This window comes from Pygocentrus nattereri, chromosome 25 (assembly GCF_015220715.1).
Source record: "Pygocentrus nattereri isolate fPygNat1 chromosome 25, fPygNat1.pri, whole genome shotgun sequence".
Classification (NCBI taxonomy): domain Eukaryota; kingdom Metazoa; phylum Chordata; class Actinopteri; order Characiformes; family Serrasalmidae; genus Pygocentrus; species Pygocentrus nattereri.
In genome coordinates, this window is record NC_051235.1 from 1,882,690 (window position 1) to 1,900,000 (window position 17,311).

Below are 17,311 nucleotides of genomic sequence, written 5' to 3' on the forward strand. Positions count from 1 at the left end.
GTGGACGTGTGACGCTGAAGAAAGTGCTCGTCCTTTCAGATCCTGTTTCCCTCGGGGGCTTTTGTGCGGGCGGATGTTGCAGACTGGGGAATGAGCGTTACGGTCAGAGCGCCGAGCAGGGACTTTAACAGGACCCGCGGCCTCTGCGGCACCTTCGACAGGAACACTCACAACGACCTGCACAGCCCGGAGGGCAACACCTACCAGAACCACGAGCTGGAGCACTTCATACAGGACTGGAGGTCAGAAACTACAGAAGCACTGAATTCGCCACTTAGCAGCTCGGTTATTAGCCACTGGCCACTTTATTAGAAACACCCCTTGTGCTTCCACTCACTGGCCACTTTATTAGAAACACCCCTTGTGCTTCCACTCACTGGCCACTTTATTAGAAACACCCACCTTGTGCTTCCACTCACTGGCCACTTTATTAGAAACACCCACCTTGTGCTTCCACTCACTGGCCACTTTATTAGAAACACCCACCTTGTGTTTCCACTCACTGGCCACTTTATTAGAAACACCCACCTTGTGCTTCCACTCACTGGCCACTTTATTAGAAACACCCACCTTGTGTTTCCACTCACTGGCCACTTTATTAGAAACACCCACCTTGTGCTTCCACTAACTGGCCACTTTATTAGAAACACCCCTTGTGCTTCCACTCACTGGCCACTTTATTAGAAACACCCACCTTGTACTTCCACTAACTGGCCACTTTATTAGAAACACCCACCTTGTGCTTCCACTGACTGGCCACTTTATTAGAAACACCCACCTTGTGCTTCCACTAACTGGCCACATTATTAGAAACACCCCTTGTGCTTCCACTCACTGGCCACTTTATTAGAAACACCCACCTTGTACTTCCACTCACTGGCCACTTTATTAGAAACACCTACCTTGTGCTTCCACTAACTGGCCACTTTATTAGAAACACCCACCTTGTGTTTCCACTCACTGGCCACTTTATTAGAAACACCCACCTTGTGTTTCCACTCACTGGCCACTTTATTAGAAACACCCACCTTGTACTTCCACTAACTGGCCACTTTATTAGAAACACCCACCTTGTGCTTCCACTAACTGGCCACTTTATTAGAAACACCCACCTTGTGCTTCCACTCACTGGCCACTTTATTAGAAACACCCACCTTGTGCTTCCACTAACTGGCCACTTTATTAGAAACACCCACCTTGTGCTTCCACTCACTGGCCACTTTATTAGAAACACCCACCTTGTGCTTCCACTGACTGGCCACTTTATTAGAAACACCCCTTGTGCTTCCATCAACTGGCCACTTTATTAGAAACGGCCAGTGCTCTTCTGGGTATTTGCTGACTCGGTGTAAAGGTTTACAGTATATGGGCCAAAGTTTTTTTTTTTTTTCCAGCCTACCCATTTTTAATCCCAAAACGCGGCGAGTGACACTGGGCTGGGGAACGCAGAGCCGTTAGGATTCAGATTTGCGCTCTTATCTCCTCGTAACCTTGAGGTGCTTTTTCTTCTCTGAGATAAAGAGCTGATGTGGCGAGGGAGGGTGGGGCGTGGGGGGGCTGGGAATCAAATTGAACGGCTAACCTTTATCAAATCTTAAATCCTCTCTAGATTGCATGTCGCAGGGGCTTAGTTTTAAAGGCTAATACAGAAGCTCATTTCCGGAGGCCGTATTTCTCCCGTTTCTCCCTGCGTGTCAGGCTGGAGTCTGGGGAGAGCCTGTTTGACAGGACGCCACCTGCTGAGGCCGAGCAGATAACCAGGAGTTTCTGCGCCTGTCAGAGCGGATACGAAGCTCGGAACGTCCAGGAAACGGCTGCTCCTCGCTGCCTCTCTCAGGACCACGTGGACCAAACCTCGCTGTTCCCCTCCAGAGATGCCACAGCCGAGTTTATGCTCCTCCGGCCGGCTGTCCGGAGCGATCTCGCTGAGGAGGAGCTGCGGATGGACTCGCTGTTTTACCCTGAGACCCCCCAGTTCAACAGGTCATTAACATCCTCCCATTAGTGCGTATCGGCAGAAGGTTTATCACTGACTTTCTGTCCGTTTTATCAGCTCCTCTGACCACAGAGTTGGAATTTTAAACACTGCATCACTCGTATGAAAAGAATTTTAAAATGATCTGCCTGCCTGTCTGTCTGCCTGTCTGTCTGCCTGTCGGTCTGCCTGTCTGTCTGTCTGCCTGTCTGTCTGTCTGCCTGTCTGTCTGCCTTGCTGCCTGTCTGTCTGTCTGCCTGCCTGTTTGCTTGCCTGCCTGCCTGTCCATTTACCAACAGAGAGGCCATTCCTGACCCTGCCTCAGGTCACAGATATAAAAGGCAGGACCGCCTTCAGGGCATCCAGAGTCTTGGTCACATCGATCTGGAGAATCTGGCGTATTTCTTTCCGGATGACCACCTGTCCTCAGACCGCCCAGCCGCCCGCCCCTCCTGGCCCACCCCCGGCGGCCTCACCTCCTCCAAAGCTCTGGAGCTGTGTCAGCTGGCCCTGGTGAACTCCACGGTGGGCCTGGCCTGTGGGCGGGCGCTTGGCCGGCGGCTGGAGGAGGCTGTGGACCTCTGCGTGCTGGACCTCCAGCTAAAGGATGACCTGGCCTGGGAGGACGCTCTGCTGCCCTTCCTGGAGAACGAGTGCGAGAGACGCTGGCTGGAGAACAGAGCCTCCGGTACTAGATCAGTCCTGAATCATACGGCTTTCCAACCAGCGATCGTTTACATACAACTATATACACAAATTTCAATATTATAGATTAGACACATGTCACCACATAATAAATGATAAAATCGTATACCGTCTAGTTATAGATGCACTCATTCTTTTAGTATTTGTATTTTGACAATAACACAAATGGTCAAAGGGTCAATAACATGCTATAATTATATATTGACAATAATTTCTGATCATAATATGAGCCTCCATATGTAAATACAAGGTGTTCTAGACGTTAACCTTATTTTAACTTCATTCTGGATTCCTAAATTAAAGGTGTAGAAGATTAGAATCATTTTCTGCAACCAACCGTGTTTCATATTAATAAAAAAGGAATTTTTCCAAACACTCGCTTCCCAATTTGGTTAAAATGAGAAATCTGGATGCCGTTTTCTCAGCGGAACAAATACACACTGTGAAAGTTTTGCTGTCTTATCTTAGTGTGTAAAACACAAATACAATAAAATGCTGAGTTGATTGAACGTTAGTAAATATAAACAGATATTTGTTCTGTTTGCTGACTGTTATATACGTTTATTTACGCTTCTCAGTTAAAGCACTAAAAGATTTCATACAGCGCATTAAAATGTCCCTGGACTCTCGTAGTGTCCGACCCGGCGGTGGACGTGGTGATGGCCCTGCGGTGTCCCAACCTGTGTCATGGAAAGGGGAAGTGTATGGAGTGGGGGTGCCAGTGCGATTCGGGATACAGCCACTATGACTGCAGCCTCACCATCAGTAAGTCTCAAACCACCAGTGACGGCTCGATAGGGCTGGGCGATGTGACGATATATATCAGTATTGTGATAAATTGAGAAGATGTCTAAAAAAAATCATGACATTGTATCGTGAAAATTGCAAGAAGTATCGCAGTATTATATATTTGCCGTATCGCTCCACCTCTGGGACTCGGTAACCTCATTTTAACCCTCTGAGTTCCACAAACTCTCCAACGTAATCTGTTATATCCGTGTCCATGTCTTTGTGATGATCCAGCTCAGAAATCCAGTTCAGACACTTCTTGAATCTGAGGTGTATGTTTGAGTTGACTCATGAGTCTCTGAGGTGCAAGTCCGAGTCGAGTCTCTGGGCAAAAGTCCGAGTCGAGTCTCGAGTCTCTGAGGTCTGAGTTGACTCTGAAGTCTCTGAGTTGACTGTCTGAGCTGAGTCTCTGACGTGAGAGTCTGATTCTGGTCTCAGACTCGAGACTCAACTTGGACTCTCACCTCATTGAGATCTGAGTCTGGAGTTATGAGCCTGTGAAGAGGGGCTGAGATACACGTCATCTGCCTCTCACCGTGCGGAGCTGCTGGATTCGTGTGTCCGTCTACATCCTGTGTGAAACTGACCGACGGACACTCAGGAGATCACTAAGGACTGACCGTCACGTCGGAAACCCTGCATTCTTCTTTCGGTCCATATTGGAGACTCGTGTGAAATGGCGTCAGAGAGTTTCCAGCTGCTGAAGCTGCTGCAGCGGGTTTGATTATGATTAAGAGACCCTATTAGTCCCACAACGCGGAAAACACCACATACACACTAGTGAACACACACTAGGGGGCAGTGAGCACGCTTGCCCGGAGCGGTGGGCAGCCCAATCCGCAGCGCCCGGGGAGCAGTTGGGGGTTAGGTGTCTTGCTCAAGGACACCTCAGTCATGTGCTGTCGGCTCTGGGGATCGAACCGGCGACCTTCCGCTCACAAGGCTGGTTCCCTGACCTCCAGTCCACCACAACAGGGAAGGAGTGAAGATGATGGAGCATTTAGATATGAAACATATGAGGAGTTTAAAGGGAGATGAACAAATCGAGAGAGAATGACTTCAGAGGGTTAAACTCAAAAGTATCAGCAGAGAAGAAATGAATATATTATGAATCTAAAAGTTTAGAGCTGCCATTCTTTAACCTTAAAATATAATAACTGCTTTTTCTATCTTTGAAAATCTAACAGGGGAACAGAAAAGTTTGTCTAATTTGGAGCCTCACCCCATTACAGAAACGCTGCGTTCATAATCAGTTTTGGATCAGCGCTTCCAAAGCCAGCCTTCAGGGAGCCCCAGCCTTTCCAAGCAAGCGCTCAGATCTAATTACAGCACAACCAATTAGCTAATTAAAGAGCATGCTGACTGCGGGACTAATTGAGGCAGGTATGTCTAAGCTGGATCTGAGCCACCGCGGGAGCTTTTTTTGGGTTTCAAAGCTTCGGATTTGCTGGCGTAGGAAAGCGGATACAGTAAATCCTTCTATAGACGCCTTTCACTGCCAAGCAAAACCAACGCAAATGCAGATACAGTTCCTCAATCACTCAGTCCAAATAAAGTACAGCTGAGATGTATACAATTAAAAACAGCACAAGAGGGAAGATATTTAATATTTAATATCTTAATATAAAGGTCTTTAACACTAATAGGAAAGTTGATGTCAATCAAACTCACAAAATCACAGTCTTATTACATACTGAGGCTTATTATTCCATAACTACAGCGACTTCGATGCAAACTGGATGAGCTGTTCTCAGCTTATAGAAGTGTGTAGTAAAGCTTCGGGCCTGCCGGTGGATCCTGGCCATGTGTGTGTGACAGTTTTCCTAAAAAAATTTAAAGCATTGTTTAATGGCCAAAAAACAAAAAAGTCCCTACAAGTAATATGTGTGTGTGTGTGTGTGTGTGTGTGTGTGTATAAAAGATTGTACAAAATAAATGTAAAAAATAATCCTGAAAAGGGTGGAACGGTTCAGCTCTTAACATTTCAGGTTTATCTCATACAAAGACTTCTTATTCAGTAATTACAGGGACCAATGGAGCCACAATTAGGTGATAGAAGTGTGCAGTAATGGCTTGTTAATGGTTTTCGTTGGACGGGCTCAATTGTTGTAGTTGTGAAAGTGGAATTTTTTGGTTCTTGCTTAATACAACACTTGAGCTACGTTGTCAAATATTACGCTTCAAAATGTGCCTCAAGTTTCCAATAAGAGTCTGGACTGCAGGCCGGCCAGAATAGCACCTGGACTCTCTCACTATGACATCATGTGTACAGTATGTCTTGGCATTGTGTTATTGAAACAAGCAAGAACATCCCTGAAAAAGACGTGGTCTAGAAGGCAACATGCATATTGTCGCTGTTTTTCATTTCCAAGATAGTAACTTTGCAGGATAAGGGAATGTAAGTCAATGTAACGAGATTTTGTTCCAAGTGATTTTAGAACATTTGTATTAGTCCATTCATCTTGAAAATTCTACACAACGTAAAGGACAGCTGGCGTGATGAAATGATGTAGAAAACTAAAAATCAACAAAAATGGAGCTGCACGGTTTTCACTGGGCAGCGACGACACGCACCCCTCGACTTTAATGGTATCTTCACAAATATGTGCGAAGAACTCACCAACACACCTTTACAACACAGCTGATGCTGGATTTTGAACTTTATACCGGTAACAATCTGGATGGGCGTTTTTTTCTTTGACCTGGACAACCACTGTTTACAGAAACGGTCTGGAAGGTTCATCCAGACGTTTCCACTGTGCATCATTCTATCTCAGATGAGCTTGAGCCCAGAGAAGTCGGCAGCGTTTCTGGATGTTGTTTAGGTATGGCTTCCAAAAGTTGCTGAGCATTTGTTGTTAGTATGCATCAGCTAATTAACGTGGCCATTTCGATTGCTTTTCAGTACAGACACATACAAAAATATCACGGCAGTGCAGTGACTGGCTTGGCATGGTGAATTCATTACTGTGCCAACTGTGTTATGTTTTATTTACTAAACTAACTGTTGAGTATATTTCACGTTTTCTTCACTCAACCGAATAAATGAGCCCAAACACTGGGGTTTACAGTGAAGTAAAAACTTGTGAACATTAGTGTAAGTTGTTGTTCTTTTTCTCTCATGACTGATTAAAAACATTACAGCTCTAACTGACCGGTTCTGCTGTCATTCTGCGGAATGAGACCTCTCAGGTGAACATTAGCGATGGGTTCTGAAAGCTCCCTAAACGCAGGAGTTTTGTTCTAGATTTAATCTGCTGTCTTTCACGTATCTTATTGTGGGACAATGTGTTTTTTTTTTTTTTAAGCTTGGAAGCCAAAATGTGTTTAATTAAACGGGCAGGGGGGCGCTTTCTGCCGCAGCTGCTTTTCACAGATGGTGGTGAAGTTGCTGGAGCATCTCGGTGGCTTTGGATCAAAAATCCTTTTTTTTTTTTTGTTCTTTTAATCAAGCCCAATATCTCTGCTATCATACCTCATATGCCTAAAATATGGCTCTTAATTACATTTTCCATTGGATGGCGTTATCTCAAGTCCCTAAACTCATTTCTTGTAACTCCGTCTTGACGCAAGTATCGCCAGAGACGGCACAGATGGTGACTTGTGTTTGTGCTGAAGCTCCTTTGTGGTGAAGCTGTGGAAGTCCTTGACTGCGGGACGGACTGCTAAACCGCTAAAAGGCTTTTAGCTCTACCAGCTCGGCCTCTTATTACTGAGAAATTCCCAAGCTAAGCTAACAGCATCCAAACCCAAGACTCACTGATTCTCACTTGGAAATCAACCCTCCAACAGACCCAGGCGTACGTCCAGGGAAACAGTTGTTGGGTATAATCTCTTCCAGGACATGGGAGAAGAATTTGTATGGACTGAGAGAACACGGGCTGATATTCGGTGGATTTGGCACCAACTATAATTCATTTTTAACCCCTTAACATTCCAGGCCTATTAATAAGAGCCACATATGCTGCACTTATATAGCACCTGGAGTTTTTTCACAAACCCAAGGTCGCTTTACAGTGTTGTGGGAAAAAGTAGAAGTTCCATATTACGTCATGCCTAATAACACCTGTCCTGTGAGAAAATCACGGCATCACAGCCTCCAGTGCTGAGAATGACCCACCACCCAAACAGTACCTGCTCTGTGAGGGTCCATGGGGGTCCTGACCACTGAAGAACAGGGTAACAGAGTATCAGAGAAACAGATGGACTATAGTCTGTAACTGTAGAACTACAAAGGGAGACAATGAGGTGTATAAGGCCACCTGTTGTGTGTAATTGGTGGTCTTGGTGCAGGAGGAGGAAGTGAACCTTTCCCTTTTCAAACAAAAAGGAAGCTGGTTATGCATGGAAGTGCCTGAATGTTGCTCCTCCAGAGAGACAGAGAGACAGACAGAGAGAGAGACAGACAGACAGAGAGAGAGACAGACAGAGAGAGACTCATTTACTTCAATATCACTCATCCCTTCCCACGCCCTGGAGAACCAGCCGCACCCTTTAGTTAACCCGGCTTTCAGCCTAGCTTAGCATTCCGTCTGAGTGTCTCTATTTTGAGTCCATGCCTCTGAACTCGTTTGCGTCCTCAGAGGTACGAGGCAGGCGGCTGAGGGTTGTTCATTGGAAACTAAAGGGAGAAAAAAAATATTAAAGCTGATTTTCTTCGGGAACCAAACCTGGCACGACCATTAATCACGGCTTCTGTATAATTCAGCAATTAAGCTGTAAACAGAGCGGTTCAGAGTGGTTCTCTGTTCTAGATTGTGGCAAAATAATCCCCAAAGAAAACTCATTATTCCAGATTTTCCACTGTTTTCCATCACCAACATTCCATATAAGCTCAGAAGACTCGTGTAGGTTCTCTGGAGGTTCTGGATGGTAAATAAAGTGTCTATATCTGTGTTGTAGTCATGGCGACGCCTGGTTCCCATCACCACCACTGTAAAGACGTCTGAACCACTTCACACCAAACCCTCTGAATCTCTCTGTTTACAACTCACACGCTGAGTTATGGGGAATTTTTAGGAAATGGGTGGGATTCCCTGTTTAAAATCGACCTCTGCCTCAAAAAGTTCATTAATCATTTCCCAGACTTTACGCCGTTCAACAGCTTGATAATAAATATGCAGCCACACTCCTGAACAGTTCCATGATTCATTACACAGTAATTACTTAATTCATTACCTTCACATTAAGTTTCTAATCTGAATGGATGGTTTTGTCTCTGAACCACAATCAAAAAATGATGAAAGCAGTCAAAAATGTGAAGGTTGTTTTTTGTGTTTGTGGAAAACGAGACTTCAAACACAGCAAACTTCGCCAAGTCGGTGCTGTCAGAAGAAAACTTGGTATCTCAGAAACGGTGACTTTACCGGAGAAGGAAAAAAGCTTCTCTACTCTCAGTGGAAGTCGATGGAACCAGACGTCTTTCCATGTCATTTTGGGCCGTCCCTTTTGGTCCGTTCATCATGGAATTTACGCAGAATGTAAAGAACAACAGGCTTTTTCAAAATATCACATAAACTGAAAAACGACAAAAATGGAGATACAAGGTTTTGCTCCGACAGCAGCGAAATGCACACATCTTCTAAGCCGCTTCTCCTTCTGGGTCGTGGGGGGAGCTGGAGCCCATCCCAACAGTTATCGGGCAGAAGGCAGGATACCCCCTGGACAGGTCGCCAGTCTATCGCAGGGCAGCCAGACACACATTCACTCACACCTAGAGGCGATGTTTCATGTCCAATTGGCCTGACTGTATGTCTTTGTACTGTGGGAGGAAACCGGAGAACCCGGAGGAAACCCACGCAGACACGGGGAGAACATGCAAACTCCACACAGAGAAGACCCTGATCACCCGGCCGGGGAATCGAACCCAGACCCTCCTCGCTGTGAGGCGACAGCGCCACTCACAGTTATTTCCTCTTCTACTTACAGACACTAACGTGATCTAGACCGAAATGATGATGTTCTGAGAAAGGAAAAGTGAATTGTGAGCTGTAGTACAGGGAGATTCACTCGAAAGAGGCCCCGAATATTCCGCTGTTACTCCCGTTAGGATGAAGCTTCTGAACCAAAATAAATGCGCTACACACCTTCATGTGTGTGTGTGATCGATTGCATTGCATGTGATGCTGGAAGTGATCTCCGTTTTCTGCCACATTAAGGGGTACGGGGCTCTGCACCGGGACATTGCAAACGGAGGTTAAACATCGCGATGATTGTCTGACGCCCACCTCATCTCTCCGACGCAGGGGCATCCCAGCTTGGTCAAAGCTCCATATGCCTAGGAGCTCAATGCACGTCGTTTCATTCAGATCGATTCGTCCCATCAAGAGTTATTACAGAATCATTGGGGCCTCTTTCAAGTGAATCTCTCTGTATAATCAATAACGAATGTGATGGGGCTAAATAAACCCTGCAGTGCTGAATGTAACACACTGTGAGTGTGTGTGTGTGTGTGTGTGTTTGCAGGCCAGCCGGTGGAGCTGACTGACCTGGAGAACGGCGGAGTGTGTGATGTCCACGCGCTGGACTGCGACAGCGTAAGGGTGTTTGGACTCGGCTTCATCGACTCGCCGAAGCTCACCTGCTTCGTCTCCAAACTCGCGGTCAGAGCGCCACCTAACACTCTCTACACACTTATAAAGATGGTCCTTCAAGAGCTCCTTAGTAAAGGCAGTGGCTTGCATAAGCTTAAATGGTTCTCGGCATGGTGAAACGTTCTTCTGATTGACGTAGAATGTGTTGTAAAGGGTTCTATGTAGCACCAAAAAGGGTTCTTGATATCATACCAATAACAGAACTCTAGAGAAGTGCTATATAGAACCATATACAACACATTCTCCATCAATATGAAGAATCATCTGACCATGCAAAGAGCAATTGAAGCCTTAAATGGTTCTAGTTAGAGAGATGGTTGGTGTGAAAGTAGAGGAGGCAATGGATAGGGCAAGATGAAAGAAGAAGAAGAAGCAGCCGAAAGAAGAAGAATTGATAATAAATGTTATAGATGCTCTATAATTACGTGCAGATCATCATCCACGTGAAAGGTACCGTAGTGGATGGAGACACTTGTGTTGCAACATGTTTATTAATCTTCAAAGAATGAATTATTGTACATTATTACAACCTTTGGATTATTGGATGTATTGGTAAAGTTCCAGCTTACCTCTGCAGAAAGATCTCAAACTACATAAATTTATATCAGCTGAACAACTGCAAGTGCATCCTAAAGAATGTGGTTGAATGAGATGTGGTTGTTTTTTATTCAGAAGCCTTTGAGCTTTTCTGTGCATCATGTTTTATGTCGTATATTATGTGGTTATGGGATGTATTTTAAAATGTGAGTCTGTATGGCTGCTATCTTGGCCAGGTCTCGCTTGTAAAAAGGATTCTTTGATGGCCTTGTTGGCCTTCCTGGCAAAATAAAGGAAAATGAATTGGCCCCAAGACTGAGCCTTGAGGTACGCTGTAGTACAAAGGGTGAGAACCAAGTGCAGCACAGTGCTCTCGACCACTTAGATAAGATTGAAAAGAAAGGTAAGGATGGAGCTCCACTGAGTCACCCAGCTTTGGAGCCAAGAAATGTTTTGTTGGCAACATCTTTAAGACTTTAAGATCGTTTAAGAATTTAATTAATGCTGTTTCTGTGCTGTGATGACCCTGAAAGCCAGACTGGGCTAGAATTGACATTTATACCCAACGTTACAGCTTGGAGCTTTAGGTCAACAAAAGATTGTTAAAGTGTTCCTCACATTTACACGAGCAGTTGTCCTCAGCAGTGGACAGTAGGGGTCACAGTGTCAAGGCTAGCTTTAATTCAGCCCTTCAGTATCTGCTACTTCAGTTCTTAAAGCACTTAATCTCCCTAATTTTCGTGGCTCTTGCTTTTCTCCTTACTGGAGCAGTCCTGCATAATATTCCATTAGAGAGAGTTTATGAGTGGTGGCGTAAGTGTGTTTAATATCCACTTGCCATCTGTCTCCATTCATAATTAACGCAGTGCGCTGAAGAGGAGCAGGAGGAGCGGACGATCTCAGGAGTAATAAACTGAGCAAATATCAGAAAAAGGGGGATTTACGCTGAGGGACCGGACTCTATAGACTCAATCTGCAACTTTCGAACCTCTCACTTCATACCGTATATGATTTCCACTTAAAACGGTCAAGATATTAATTTTTTCAGCATCAGCTGTGTGAGGGTCAGTGAGTTGCTCTTTCCCTTCATTCCAGCTTCCGTTCTTCTCAAGAGCCTCACTTTCAGCTCCTCAAAGAACCTGCAGACACGCCTCCAAAGCTCAGTCTGAGAAGCTGGTTGATGATTTTCTGAACTAATCAAACCCATTCAGTGGTGCTGAGGTCTGGACTCTGGGGCGGTCAGTCCACCGTTTAGCTTCTTTGTTTGGTGTGTCCATCTCCTTTTCTCAGTGAGGTTCTTCTTGATCAGCTACACGTCCTTTCAGACCCACAGCGCTGAGTGGTCTTCTCACAGTGGAAGGATGGACAGGAACTGCCTGGGCTACCATAGCAACCTTACAACAACACCCTAGCAACCACCTGGGATCCCTTAGCAACCACCCAGCAACATCTCAGCAGCCACCTAGGATAACATAGCAACTGCTTAACAACACCTTTAGCAACCGCCTGTGATATCATGGCAACCACCTAGCAACACCTTAACAAGCACCTAAAATACAATAGGAACTACCTACAAACACCTTAGTCACAATCTGAAATTTGCTTAAACTGAGTAATCACCTCAATAATATTCCAGAGTTTGAGTGGTGGCATAGCAATCCTCTAGCAATCCCCTAGCAACCACTTGGGATACCACAGCAACTACCTGGGATACAATTACAACTGCATACCAATACTACAGCAACCATATGGGATTCCATAGCAGACACTTAACACCCTAGCAACCACCTGGTATACTACAGCAACCATCTAGCATGTCATCTAGCAACACCCTAGCAACCACTTGGGATACAGCATCAACCACCTGATATATCATAGAAACCACCTGGGATATAATAGCCACTATATACCAACACAACAGCAACCACTGGGGATGCCATAGCAACCACGGCGCAACACCCTGGCAACCACTTGGGATATTGTAGCAAATACCTAATAACACCATAGCAACCACCTAAAATACCATAGTAACCATCTACCAGCACCCTAGCAACCATCTGAAATTTGCTTAAACTAATTTCTCACCTCTATAATATTGCATTAGAGGCAGTTTGATTGGTGGCAAAGCAGCCAATGACCAATACCCTAGCAACCACTTGGGATACCACAGCAACCACCTAACAACACCATAGCAACCACTTGGGAGACTACAGCATAATTAATCTGAGTAATCGGCGTGTATTTTCCTCAGGTACTTCTCTTCTCTGATCTCATATTTAATCTCTTCAGAAAAATCTCCTGAACACTGAGCAGCTTGTGCTTTCAGCGTCTGACCCTTCAGCTTTCTGCCGAATCCTGAACGTTGGAGGTTCAGGAATCCACTCTGGATGATGTTTTTCATTCCTCCCACTCTCTCCCCAGGCCGCTGGAGGACGAGCGCTCGGTGTTCATCATGTTCTCCGTCTTTTTTAGACAAACTGAAAACCAGAAGGCCAAAGTTTAGGTGCCGCAGCATCGACCTTCATCCAGAATGTACGAATGCGCTCGTCCTTAATTTATTCCTTTATGATTTATCAAGTGCCTCGCAATCGAAGAGCAGCACTCATCCAGGCAAAGTCTTTTCACGTTCAGGCTCCGACGAACAAATCATTAAACATAATCCTTCATCGCTGCTTATGTTAGCGCCAACATTACAGCGCTACAAGGGCGCGAGGACAGACGGGCGCATATCTGCTCTTATTCAACACCAGCAGTGACATAGCAGAGAATTCACTGGTACAAGTTCAGAGATAATGATAAGTGCCTGGAGAGAGTGTAGAATAGAGCTGGCCTTATTGTGTACATCATGGGGGGGGCATTTTCAGAGTATAAATGGGTTTCATATAGAAAATATACAGCTCAGCACATCCTGTCATTCGACACGCTCTGCAGAGAACACATTTCTGATGCACAATTACTGTTTATTTGCTGAATTTAAGACGTTGGGGGGAAAAATACTTAGAAAACCTCAAACTTTACAGGAGAAGGAAAAAACCTACTTTACTTTGAATGGAAGTCAATGGAACCAGATTTTTTTCCGAGCCATTTTGGGCTGTTTCTTTTGGTCTATTCATCATGAAATTTGCACACAGTGTAAAGGGGAACAGGCTTTTTCAAATTATGTCAAAAACTGAAAAACGAGATTTTTTTCCTACGGCATTAATTTATATACCAGGCATGTGATTCTGACCACCTCCTTGTTTCTACGCTCATTGTCCACTTACAATGTACAGTTACAGACTGTAGTCCATCTGTTTCATCTGTGGTCAGGACCCCAACACTGACGTGGTGGTGATGCGTTGTGCTGGTGCGAGTGGATCAGACACAGCAGTGCTGCTGGAGTATTTAAACACTGTATCCGCTCACTGTCCACTGGTCACAGGACGTATTTAAACCGCTCACTGTCCACTGGTCACAGGACATATTTAAACTGCTCACTGTCCACTGGTCACAGGACGCTGCTGGCTGGATATTTTTTCTCAGTCCAGCAGTGACACTGAGGTGTTTAACAACTCCAGCAGCACTGCTGTGTCTGATCCACTCAGACCAGCGCAACACACACTAACACACCACCACCACCACGTCAGTGACCTCCCAGCTCTGTGAGGGTCCTGACCGCTGAAGAACAAGGTGCAGAGAAGTAGATGGACTACAGTCTGTAACTGTGGAGCTACAGAGTGAAATTTTACGGTCAGTGGAGCTGATGGAGTGGACAGAGTGATTATTGCTGTATGATGAGTTATATTTGTGCTCTGTAAACTGTTTTGTGGTTTTACAGCGTGTGAATGAGGAGTGGATTAGCGGAGAGGAGCAGCGCACCAAAGCCACCTTCCTGAGCTCCAAGGCCGTCGACTGCGCCATCCCACAACTCGGCAACGTGGCCGTCGAATCCCTGGACTTCCTGGCTCACGAGCAGCCTTACGCTAGATGGGAGATCACGGTATGTTGGTCTTATGCTTTCACTTCACAGTGGTTTTAGCATTAGCCACCTCTTCAGACGTCCCTCTAAAAGCTCCTCACAGTGGAGGTGATGGGAACCAGACGTCCCTCTAAAAGCTCCTCACAGTGGTGGTGATGGGAACCAGACGTCCCTCTAAAAGCTCCTCACAGTGGTGGTGATAGGAACCAGACGTCCCTCTAAAAGCTCCTACAGAAAGTTCCTACATGAACTGGTTCTGAATTCACTGCCTGATGACTGAGACACTGTTTTATGAGAGTTTAGAGAAGATTTTGGCCTTAAACCCTGCATCTCCTCTTAAACCCTCCTCTGAAGGTTCTTCATAGAACAGGATCCTCATATATTTCATATCTAAACACTCCGTTATCTTCATCATTACTTTCCAAACCCGCTGCAGCAGCTTCAGCAGCTGGAAACTCTCTGACGCTGTTTCACACGGGTCTCCGATGTGGACTGAATGAAGACTGAAGAGTTTTCGGCGTGATGGTCAGTCCTTACTGATCTCCTGAGTGACTGTGGGTCAGTTTCACACAGAAAGTAGATGGACACACAAATCCAGCAGCTCCACATGGCGAGAGGCAGAAGATGTGTATCTCTGCCCCTCTTCACAGGCTCATAACTTCAGACTCAAATCTCAGTGAGACGAGAATCCAAGTGGAATCTCAAGTCTGAGACCCGACTCGGACTCTCACGTCAGAGACTCAGCTCAGACAGTCAACTCGGAGACTTCAGAGTCAACTCAGACTCAGACCTCAGAGACTCGAGACTGGACTCGGACTTTAACCTCAGAGACTCGTGTGTCGACTCAGATGTACACCTCAGTTTCTCACAGAATGTAGACGGACACACGAATCCAGCAGCTCCACACAGTGAGAGGCAGATGACGTGTATCTCAGCCCCTCTTCACAGGCTCATAACTCTGGATGTGAGTCTCGTATGATCTCGTGATGAGATGGAATGGAATCCGTTATTTGCCAATAAATGTTATATATTTTTTAAAAGCACAAAAATGCCAAATTAAGCATCGTAGCAAATAATGATGGAGGTTACCAAAGCACAAAAACGCCTAGCTTTTATTCACTGCCAGCTTATTTGACGGTTCTGGCTCAACGTGACTTTGGGGTAGAGCCGTAATAAAAGATCTATACGTACTGCAAAAAAAGGCTTCCTGTCATGTAAAATGATGTGGAATCTAGTTAAGATATGTAATATTTCTTATTTTGAGAGTGATTTAAGTCTTTTTAAGAGATTTTTAACTCATTTCTAGATTTGTTTCAACTTGTGTTAAGTGATTTTAGGAAGTCAGATTGTCTGATTTTGTTCGTTTCAAACATTCTAAACAGCAGTGAGTGAGAAAATTTGACTAATTTCTAGATGTTTTCACTTGTCTTTGACTTTGAGTTCAATAATCTATTGATAAGTTTCTACCAACCTCTAAGTGAGAACTATTAGACCTATAGGCCAGATTTAAGACTTTTTACATTCATGGCATTTGGCTGACGCTCTGATCCAGAGCAACTTAGTTTTATCATTTTACATAGGGAGGTGAAGGTGGTGTTGGGAGTCTTGCCCAAGGAACCCCAGTCTACAGTGTAGCAGAGGTGTTACCCACTACACTAACCAACCGCTACTTAGTTGCCAAGACGAGATGATACTGTAGCTTCAGTCAGAAATATTGTCCATTATCACTTCAATGAATAAAATCTGAAAATTAAAAAAGATAAACTTATTTTTACAGTTAGCCCTGATTTCCAAACTCTTGTCCAGTAGTGTAGCATCCATGTCCCGTATCTGAGCTGTCCGAGTTTAAATGGCAGCTCGGAGTTTCCACGCACCGGAGCGAAGCGTTCCCTAAGCCTTTCTTTAGCGCTTGCTACATTGTGAGTGCGATTATAGGCTAAAATGTGGGTTTTGATGGAGAAATAAATGGAAGGCCATAAAGCTGAGAGCCGTCCTGATTTAAGGGGGACATCCGCAGAGGACAGATCCTCACATCCCGCAGAGCCTGAGGCGTTCCGTTCCCGCATCAAATTAGCCTGTTAGCTCTAGCGGTTAGCGCCGGTCTCCTTCACAGCGGCGGCTTTAATGGCGTTTGGCTGCGCTGCGGCTGTGCACACTGTTCAAGGGAAATCTCAACGATCTGTGTGGACGGGGGGTGTTTTAAAATATGACATCATCACCAGAGCGGCGAGGCGGGAAATAGGTGCCATTCGGAATGACAGCGGTCATATTTATGGCTCCTCAGACGCTGATCGGGACGTTCCTCTAAGTACATCGTTGACTTTAGAGAGGATGGGAGAAACTTTCCGTCTCTTAAAGGGGCACTTTGGCCAAAGTAGACCAGGTAACCATGGCTACGTGTTCTGTAAACACGCCTACTCGCCTCCTAAGGCGAGGCTGAACAGCGTCTGGAGGGAGATTTTGCATTTATGGCATTTGGCTGACCCTCTGATCCAGAGCGACTTTTTACACAGGGCGGCCAAGGCGGCGTTAGGAGTCTTGCCCAAGGACTCTTATTGGTATAGTATAGGGTGGTTACCCAGGCGGGGCACTGAACCCCAGTGTACAGAGTTACCCACTACACTATCCAGCCACAGATTTTCCATTTTGAAGACTGGAAAAACCCCCTGATGATGTATGTAGCTTGAAGGTGGGAGGTTCGATAGGCCACAGACACGTTTATGCTAATGCCATGTCCTGGTTTGTTAGCCTCCA

General features: G+C 45.4%; 1 protein-coding gene across 1 annotated transcript in view; it reads left to right on the forward strand.

The window, feature by feature from the left end:
* si:ch211-246m6.5 (von Willebrand factor D and EGF domain-containing protein) overlaps positions 1-17,311 on the forward strand; it is a 120,542-nt gene that overhangs the window by 47,069 nt on the left and 56,162 nt on the right. The window contains exons 11-16 of the mRNA XM_037534329.1: positions 40-242; positions 1,699-1,983; positions 2,275-2,663; positions 3,314-3,445; positions 9,935-10,071; positions 14,417-14,578. Coding sequence (XP_037390226.1) covers positions 40-242; positions 1,699-1,983; positions 2,275-2,663; positions 3,314-3,445; positions 9,935-10,071; positions 14,417-14,578 — 1,308 coding nt within the window. The remainder of the gene's footprint in view (positions 1-39; positions 243-1,698; positions 1,984-2,274; positions 2,664-3,313; positions 3,446-9,934; positions 10,072-14,416; positions 14,579-17,311) is intronic.